Below are 10657 nucleotides of genomic sequence, written 5' to 3' on the forward strand. Positions count from 1 at the left end.
ACCGTGAAATACAGATCAATCTAAGTTTGAATGTCAGCTTTAATTTAATCAGACTGTAAACCATCTTAAATCCAGGAGAAGACAAATTTAAATGAGCAAAGGACCATATTTACTTAGATGATAATGGCGTCCATCTGCTGCCTTCTAGGTAAGAATCAAGTAACTATTTCTCTGTGCATATATTATTTCTCATAGGGAAAAAAATAAAGGAGAGCCTAACCATTTGTTCTTTCCTTCAGAGCAACACAAAACAAACTCCATTTCTCTGTAAATGATGTTATATTGTTTGTTGATTTTTTTTTCCATTTAGCCTTTGTTTACTTTCTTGATTGTGGTTTCTTTTTCTGTGTAAGAGAGTGAAAGGTCACAAAGTAGGGTTGATAAAGAGGTGGGTAGAATCTAGGACTATTTAGGAAGGAAAAGTATGAATAAAATATATTGTATAAAATAATATAATGAAAATTAAGTATATTTGAAAACAAGACTTTTATAAAATTTAAAGGAAATGATAGCTACAAGCTTTAGTCAGTTTTCTATTGTGATAAAATAACACCATGACTAGAGAAAGTCTTACAAATGAAGATAATTAATTGAGACTATTATCCTCATGTAAAGAAGCATGATGGCACACAAACAGAGATAGTAACTTAGTGTTACAACTCTGGATCCAAAAGCAGCAGGAAGAAACATCCAGTGGACCTGAATTACACTTTAGAAAACTCAAAAGTCCACTGGAAGTGACATAGTTCATCCAACAGGACCATACTTCCTAATTTGTGTCAAGTAGCACCACTCATTAATGAACAGGCAATCAAATAATTGGGCCAATGGGGCTATTTGTAATCAAATGACTACAGAACTCTAATTTGGTTTATACATATTGAATATGCAAAAATAAATTACCATGCAATAACAAATTAGTGCTACAATTAATATAAAATTAATAAATTATTTGGAATTATAAGATGTATAAATAATTATACTGCTTCAAAACATATTGTATACATTATTTAATTATTTAAATAATTTGTTTCTTTGAATATGTTAATGGTGTTATTGTTTTGAAGAAACTGCTTATGTGCTAAATATATTGAAAAATAAAAATTGGGAGATCCTTGTTCATCGTAATGGTCCAAAAAATGTGACAAATAAAACTCTATGTTTTCATTTTAAACTAAATATTTACTTTTTGGAAACTGCCACATATATAAGCCCTTCTGACACAAAAAACCTATTTATTTATAAAGTGGGAATGCTATTTATACCTGGATAAAATTTCACTAAGTAGATATTTTTAAACATTTTAATTTTTTAAACTGTGGATATATAGAAAAAAATTCATCCATAAAGACATGGATGATATAAAGACTGAATTTATTTTATATCCAACAAATAATATTTAACATTTTATTATCGCATAGAATAATTATATGTCTTTTGGTGGATTTTATGTCATCTGATGAATAATCCTGAAGAAAGTTTACCTCATCAGCAACCTTTATGAATGTGCTCCTCAGACTAGAGACCACAGATTTCCTTAAGAGGATAATTACATTGTAGACCAAAGACACAATATTATCTGTATCCATAGAGTGAGTAGAGATAGGTTGCAAGTACATAATATTGACAGTCCCATCAAAGAGGAAGACTGCAGTGAGATGAGAAGTAAAGGTGGATATTGTGCTCTGGTACCCCTCACCAGAACAGATATTCAAAATGCTGATAAATTATAAACAGATAATAAAGAGATCAAAAAGAGGAAAAGTGCAAATATAACATTAAAGCTTGAAATAAGATTAAAAAAAATCTCAGTGGACTTAGGATTGAGCCAAACAAAGATCCTGTCCCCTGCCGCAACAGAAATAACAATAGAAATGATCCTAACAATGATTGCTTAGAGTGATACTGTAGCCTCACGTGTCCTTCTCTTCTCCCTCCTTTCTCTTTCCACTCCATTAGCTTAAGACACATTCATCATCCAAGCCTTAGACAGAACCTATATCTGAAATATTAACTGATCAGTCTCCTTTACCTCAGATTACCTGCAGTATATCCTAACACTTGCTTAGCCTTAGTTTTCCATCTGTATGCATCCACAACTTGTAAGTCCTTGAAACCTTACCTGCTCAGGCCATCCCAACCTTCAGATTGTGGCCAGGCAACACAACAAAGGCAGCCTAGATCTCAAGGAAGACAAAGCTAAGAAGAGAACTCAACTTGTTTAGAACTCATCATAATCAATTTCTGTGTCTCTATGTGTCTCTCTGTGTCTGTCTATGTCTTGAAATAATAATAATTAACTTTATCAAAAGATTAAAGATCTTTGAATAAAACATGAACAATTAGCTCTGTAAACTTAATGTGAATAGCAATAAGTACCAGAGTGGTGCCCAAGAAAACAAAAAATGTTTGGCTGAGTAAAATGAAAAAAAAAAAAAGAGATCATAGAATTGAAAAATTGCTTCAATATCGAGATGAACTTATTGAAGGGTATGAAGTGAAAATGAAGGTGCGATTCAAAAAAATTTTAATTCAACTAGAAACCTCAGAAAAGAGATGGGCATATACTCTTGCCACTATCAATAAAGTTATTACTAATTAATAGTTGCCTGGAGTAAGTGAAGCATTTTTTGTTTGATTGGATTTTTGATTGTTGTTATTGTTGATTTTTAAACAGTATAACCAATGTTAGGTTGACAATATTTCTATAGAAGGTCATACATCAAAGATCATTTGAGAATCATAAATTTGATCTTAATCAGAGAAAACAAATGTGCATAAAAATAGATGGGTATAAATGGAGGGAATCTTAATTGAAAGGGAGTGAATATTGTAAAACATTGTTTGGAGCTTTCAAGAAACTAACAAAACTTGTAAAAAAATTACACTATAACTCTGGTATCTGTTGATATATTTATCCACCTAGTCATGGTTTGGTACAAAAGTAGCTGTGCTGTGAATAAGATGCACAGAAATGTCTAGTCAACCTAAAGAGCATGCCAACAACATACAGATAAAACAATTTGATGCAAGTCTCTCTTGCTGAAACAATGAGTTTTGTCATGGATACGTTTTCCATGAGTATGGTTAAGGAGCTACCTGCAAGAAAATGAGTGTATCTGAGAGAGATGCATTATTAGAAAATCCAGAAGAATGGGTGGCCACTCAGTAAAAATATGAATTGCTATAACCCAATAAGCAACGTTCAGGAAGTGTGGTATGAGAGACTCCTCTCTAGCATTTGTGTGCTATTATGGTTCTATGGACCAGTCTATGCGACTCTTATAAACTTCTGAGCTCAGGAAATTATTAAGTTTCATTGGCATCCTGAATCTTAAATTTTTGACACATCTGAACATTGTAATTTTATTTACATCTTGAGTCTTATAATCTCCCAAATCTCTCAAGCAAACAACATCTCAATTCAGAGGAAATAATTACAAAACATCAGTTAACACATGAACTGTGATCAGTATTGGGTATTTTAGTATCTAGGATTACAATCGAGATATTTAAATTAAAGCACCCAAATTCTATGATAAGATATCCAAAATTAGCTGTATATTGTTAGAATCCAAAAGGAATACAAAGAAAATACTTATAAAGAATATACCCTGAACTACAATACACTTTACAGTTAATTGACTAATCCCAGTGAAAGCACTGCTTTTCCAGCAACCTTCCTGACTGCATTCTTGACTTCTTTATTTCTCAAGCTATATACGAGCGGGTTCAGCATGGGAATGACCATGGTGTAGAAAACAGATGCCATCTTGTCAGTGTCCATGGAGTGATTGGAGCTGGGCTGTAAGTACATGAAGATAATTGTGCCATAGAAGATGGAAACAGTGGTAAGGTGGGATGCACAGGTGGAAATGGCCTTCTTCCTGCTCTCAGCAGAGCGCATTCTCAGAATTGCAANANAAATTAGTAAGTAAGAGGNCAATATAACNAATAGNGAAAAAGCAANATTGAATCCTGCCAACATGAAGAGTATAATTTCATTTGTGTGAATACTGGAGCAAGAAAGAGCTAATAGTGGGGGGATATCACAGAAAAAGTGATTAACTACATTAGAATGACAGAAGGAAAGATGGAATGTGAAGGAAACATGGATGGAAGATTGTAAGAGTCCACTCAAGTAAGATCCAACAAGAAGTAGGGCACATTTCATAGCTGTCATAGTAGTGGAGTAATGCAAGGGTTTGCACACTGCTGCATGACGGTCATAGGCCATTGAGGCCAAGATAAAACTCTCAATAATAGCAAAGGCTATAAAGAAGAACATCTGGGCAGCACATGCATTGTAGGATATTATCTTATTTTCTGTGAGAAACCCTTCCATCACCTTGGGGGTGACAGCTGAGGCATAAACACAGTCCACCAGAGAGAGGTTACTGAGAAAAAAGTACATGGGAGTGTGGAGTCTGGAGTCGAGCAGAATCAGCATGATCATCCCAAGATTCCCAAACAATGTTGTCAAATAAATGAGAGTAAAAATGATAAATAAAGGAGTTTGCAGGAATGGTGCATTTGTTAACCCAACAAGAATAAATTCAGACAGTTCTGAAATATTCTGCATAATTTTTATGTGGGAATTATAACAGACTCCTAGAACGAAATAAAGAAATATTGTATTTGGACATGAGCAAGCGATTTTAAGTATGTTAACATTCTCTTATTCATGTGTCAGCATCCTGTACAGTGTGAAATGATCTCATCTGAATTCTGGCTGGGAATGACCTAAAAGGAGTTACTTACCTGGTAGTGGGTCAAATGGGAACTTACTTTATTGCTGCCAATATGCATTCCTATTGTAAATATAGGTCTTATTTCAGTTCTTTGTAAATGAAGATAGTTTTTTCCTTAACACACAAAGGACAATTTTGTTTTCAAAAATCTTACAAATGTATTTTCTGATATATGCATCAGAATCTTTGAAACAAGTTCAATTTAGGTACATGCAATTATTCTTTGCTTTTTTTTTAGTAACAAACCCTATCTGTTGTGTTTTCCATCTCTAACACTTCCAGCAAGTTTACTACACTAGCTGTGGCTATGCAGTAAAATTAGGTGCTGCTTCATGAGTACTCAGATTTATATCTAAGTTGCTAAGCTCTTTCATTAAATTTTTTCCTTTTAAATTTGAACAAAATGATAACTTCCTGATGTATGAAACATGTTCATTGTAAAGTTTAAATATATCAGTTATCATTTATTTAACAATCTAAGGTCATAGTTTTTCAAAATTAGAATTATTTAAAATCTTTCATTACTTATAATGGGCTTTATTTTATTTTACACATTTTCCTGTTTTCTATAACTGCCACAGAATTTTGTTATATTTGTGTTTGAGGGAGAATAAGGTAAACAATAATGGATAGCTATCTTTGCTCTTTCTACACAATGTGTAACCTCAAATACAGTATATTAAAAGGTGCATCTTGTTGTACCATCCCCGTGGTGGATAATGTAATACCTGAAAATGCAAATATGATTTCATATGAGGTTCCTGAATTGAGACCTACTTCCAACTTGAAAATCTTAGGCATACTTATTTTTCTTCATTAATAATCTCTTATACTCACGGCATGAGATAATATAACCTTATTCATTTAAATAACCGATATGCAAATCATCCTTTCTCTTCATGAGATATACCTGTACTTAAATTAAAATGAATGTGTAATTTTTTGCAAGTATGTAGGATGATAACTATTCAAAATCATGTAAGTCATAGCCATTACCTTTCCAATGCTTGCTTATCTTTACCTGGTGTTTTCTGAATAGCAGCTCATAATACTTGTCTGAAAGTTGATATTCTCAGGAAAAGGAACCTAGTAAACGATATATTAAATAAATGTTGAAAGTTCTAGAATATTCTGAAATTAAAAGTGAGATNAGGTTTTCTGATCCTGTAGAATATTTTAAATATTAGAAAATTAGAACATGGTCTCCCTCTAGAATGAAACCATCACTTCAACATCAAAAAGACTTTATAGTAGAATTCTGGCTTTTCTAATGCATCATGGTTGTAAGTAGAGCAAGGGGTCTAGAGTGAGATTATAAGTAAATAAATAATCATGGCTCTCTGGACCTGCTGCTTTATCTTTTTAGATATTAAATTTACTCTTTTTTGTTTGCACCTATGAATAAAAACAAAATAACTTGTTATATCTATTTACAGTTTTGCTTACATATATTTACATATTTTTAATACTTACTGTTGTCCTAAGAACAGAAAAAGAGGAGTAAAAAGGAAGGCTGTGTGATATTTCCTATCCAGAACACTGACCTAACATACATAACTAGGAAAGCATATTGTTCTCCTCTCTACACAGCTAGAGCAGCTCTGCTGTGAAATAGAATTTTGTCTTATAATATTGCCAATATAATAATATAACTAGGAGCTATACATGTATCTCACAGGGGCGAAATTCACATGAGTAGGTGTCTCTAGAGCATAATGAACTCACATTGGCTTTTAGATCAACCTTGATGGAGATTGCAGAAGATAGTGTTTGCATATTGTTTAACAGTACTTATGAAGACATTGGAGAATATATACTTATATGAAAAAAAAAACCTCAAGTTATCAAACACAGGTGTCCACATTCAGGTTGAACAGAGAAACAACAAACAAAAAACAACTTAAAAGCCCATTAATTTTTTTACCTTAAGCAACCTTAGCAACTCATACAAGCATTTTTATATCAATTTTCCTCAAAAGATCTGAGTTAGGACTTTTATTATTTCATTTTAAGTATTATAAAGAAGATATTCATTTTATTCTTATCACATAAAACATTATTTGGATATATGCGTTCTAATTTTTTTTACTTTTAATTATTCAGTTTATATCCTGCATACTGATCCCCTCTTTGTCACTACCTCTTATAATTCTTCCCCCATCCCTCGAACCCTTCTCTTCTGAGCAGGTGGTGACCCCTGGGTCACCAGGGGGACCCTGGCCTTTCAAGTCTCTGTGAGCTTAGACATTTCCTCTCCCACAGAGGCCAGACAATATAGCCCAGCTAGAAGAACACATCCTACATACAAGCAACAGCTGTTGGGATAGCTCATGTTCCTGCACCTCAAGACCCACACGAAGTCCAAGCTCTACATATGCTACATATGTGCAGAGAAGCCTAGCTCCAGACCTGTATGTTCTTTGGTTATTGGTTCATACTCTGAGAGCCCCAAGTGTCCAGGTTGAGGTTAGTTGATTCTATTAATCTACCTACAAAATTCCTATCACCTATTAACTGCAATCCTTCCTTTTATTCTTCCATAAGGGTCTCCAAGCACCTTGAGACCTCCTAAATTCTTCTCCAGGGCTGGCCAGGTGACTTTCCCTAACACATCTATTCACATATTCTCCACAAATCTCCAGACCTATATTGAGTCCCACACACAGTGTCCTAGCCATGTGTGGCTATGCTTCCTCCCAGAGGATTCTCCTACATCATATCTGAATTCCTCCAAGTTATATGGAACCCCATATTCCAGCCATGGACAACTAAGCAAATCATGAATATCATGTCAATACCTTCTGTCCATGTGACTTTCTTCACCCAATCATTTTCCAGTTTCTAGGCTCAAGCTGTTAAATTCTTTCTGCCATTCCCTCCACTATATTTCCTGGGCCTCAGCGAGAGCATTTGAGAGTACTTTTTAGGATGCATGCTTCTGAAGTACTGTTGTCCTTGAAAGTGACATAGTGGCGGAAAACCTACAAATATGTGGTATAGATCTGTGAAACTTTCACATCAACAGCACCTATATCCAAGGAAACATTTTCTGATTTAGAGAATCTTCTCTCACATCTGTGGAACTCTGCTGTGGAACATAATGTAGTCTTGTGCTTTACTTTTTAAATTTAGAAGTGACAAGATTTGCAAATATCTCATTGAGAGCAATGCCATGGGAGTTGTTGTTTCTAGAGATTCATGATCCTACACCAACCATCCAAACTAACACTTCAGAAGCCTGTTAACATGTTGTTTGGGAGGGTTTATGAGTATGTTGGGAAAGAGAATTTCAGGGAATAGAGCCTGAAATTATCGAGCCAGCTGGGCTACAGAGAAGTTAGGCAAAAAAATAAAATCACACTTAATTGAAATCTCATAATATATGACAGCACAATTTTTCAATTATTATTATTATATGGTTATTGCTATAAACTTTAAATTTAAATATATTTGATCATATTCTTCCCTTCTTTCAAGATATCTTTCACACAAGGGCCTTTGTATTTCTGAAGCATAAATATTTTTTCAACGTTTTTTGTTAAAAATAATCTCCAATTTTGTTTTTAAAACCACAATCTGCTTTGGTTTTTATTATTAATATTAATGTTAAAATATAATTTTTATAGATAAAGGTGCAGTGTATAATTTGCCAATATAATGTAGATACATACTATGAATAATCATTTTTAGGTATAGTTTGTATATTTATTACTTATATATCTATCATTTTGAGTTTTCAGAATATTAAACAGTTTAATTTCCATTATTAAAATAATACAATAATATGTAAAGTAGCTAAACTACACAGATCATTTATTTCCTTGAAAAATTAAGAGAACTGATTGTTTATCAGATATCAAGTTCGACAGTGAAACTTTCAGTAGCCTTAGAATCACAACTCATTAACACACTGAAATCTGCCTGGGAAGTTTATTTTCAGAAATGCATACCGAAGTAAAACTTGTATATGTAACATTAATAGGGAAATTTGTTTCAGGAAGAGAAAATGATTTAAAGTCACATTTCTTAAAGAGAGAAAAAAGTACTCTAAGAACACTGAGTTAAGAAGACTGATATGAGAAGTAAAAGCTTCTCAAAGAAGAGTAGCATTACAGTGTGTGTTTGTGTGTGTGTGTGTTCTTCCAAGGCCCCCCCTCTCTCTTTCTCCTACAGCAAAATATGTCTTATAGCAAGGGCAAAAAGAATTTTTGTTTCAGTAAACACAGTTACAGGGTGGATTTGAAAGGAATATTATTCAGATGAGTAGGGTATGAAGAACATTAAGATGTATCATATCAATGCTATGTAGTGTATGAAGAACACTAAGATGTATCATATCAATGCTATGTAGGCACATTATAGTTACTGTCTTTGAGAGTTTAATTGAAGTGTCTCTGTAAATCTACCCTTTAATATAAGTAAGTAGAATTTACTTAACCTCTTTGACAAGATACCTTTGAAAAACACCTTTTGTATTTGAGACTCATTGATCTTACCAGCAAAATTCCCTGCCTTTTTTCCACAAAAGAAGATTACATCTTAGGCCTAGCCTCCTACCTCATTCATACCATTCTTTCCATTACCATAATTCCTTATCTTTCTTTTACCAAATGGGTGTTAATAGTCACTTTTCTGTTGCTTTGATAAAACATCATGACTAAAAACTATATATATAGAGAAAAGTGTTTGTTTAGGTTTATAGTTCAAGGGTGTTAGATTCTACAGTGGTTGGAGAAAACACTGCTTATGCACATAAACATAGACACACACACACATACACACACAAAGAGACATAGAGAGACAGAGAGAGAGAGAGAAAGACTCACACATGCATGCCAAATAAATAAAGCATGTTTGAAAAATGAAAATGCTTTATATTAAGTATTTGTAATTGAAAACATCATTGACACTTGGGATTGGCGTTAAAAAAGTCAGAGGATTCATTATGGTCAAGGCCAGCTGTGCACCATCTTGCACAGAAACACCGCAGAAGATTCAAAGGTCTCCAAAGGACTCTTTACTCCACAGGGCACCTAGCGCAGCCAGGGCCTTGAGATCACTGGTGAGTGGAAAGAAACATCAGTTCCAAAGAATCCTGGAGAGTCTTGTACCAGCAGGAACTAGTACAAAGGAACCCCGCCTGACAAGAGGCTGGGATTCGTCCTGCACAGGGCCAGCCCTGGCATCTTCCCAGTTGAGCTCGCCAAGGTCCCCAGAGGACTCTCCATGCCACAGACCACCTAGCACACCCAGGACCTTGGGATCCCTTGTGATCACATGGGCAGCAGAAGCAACAGAGCTTCTTGGACAGGGTCCCTTTGGGCCTTTATCCTCAGCCAGGAGGCAGAGGTGAGACCCAGACCCCAGGGCACCTTCATTGCCAGAGGAGAGTGGGCCTTCGGGGAGGGCTCTGACCCCAGGACTCAGGAAGTGGATCAGAGCTCCAGAGTTCTGGACACCTTCCCTGTAAGAGGAGAGTCTGCCTGCAGAGAGTGCTCTGACCACTGTTACTCAGGGGAGAATTGGACTACCCAAGACTGCTGACAGAGGCTAACAGAATCACAGGAGGAACATGCTCCAGCCAGACACAGCTAGATCAACTAACAACAGGGATTAACAGATAGTGAAAGACAAGCGTAAAAATACTACTAACAGAAACCAAGACCACTGAGTATCATCAGAACCCAGTACACCCACCACAGTGAAACCTGGATACCCCTGGTGGTAGAGGATTTTAAGAAGGGCATTAATATCTCACTTAAAGAAATACAGGAGAACACTGCAAAACAGGTGGAAACCCTTAAAGAATTACAGGAAAACACTGCTAAACCAGTAGAAGTCCTTAGGAGGAAACACATACACACACACATACACACACACACACACACACACACACACACACACAC

The 10657-nt window shown here is 35.0% G+C and overlaps 1 protein-coding gene across 1 annotated transcript; it reads right to left on the minus strand.

Annotated features, from left to right (window-relative positions):
- Positions 1-3637: 3637 nt before the first annotated feature.
- LOC110288624 (olfactory receptor 5B12-like) lies at positions 3638-4585 on the minus strand. Its single transcript, XM_021154919.1, has one exon. It carries the CDS (start codon positions 4580-4582, stop codon positions 3638-3640), a length of 945 nt encoding a protein of 314 aa, XP_021010578.1. The 5' UTR covers positions 4583-4585.
- Between the last annotated feature and the right edge of the window lie 6072 nt (positions 4586-10657).

The sequence above is a fragment of the Mus caroli genome, unplaced genomic scaffold (genome assembly GCF_900094665.2).
Source record: "Mus caroli unplaced genomic scaffold, CAROLI_EIJ_v1.1 scaffold_15383_1, whole genome shotgun sequence".
NCBI classification, from domain to species: Eukaryota; Metazoa; Chordata; class Mammalia; order Rodentia; family Muridae; genus Mus; species Mus caroli.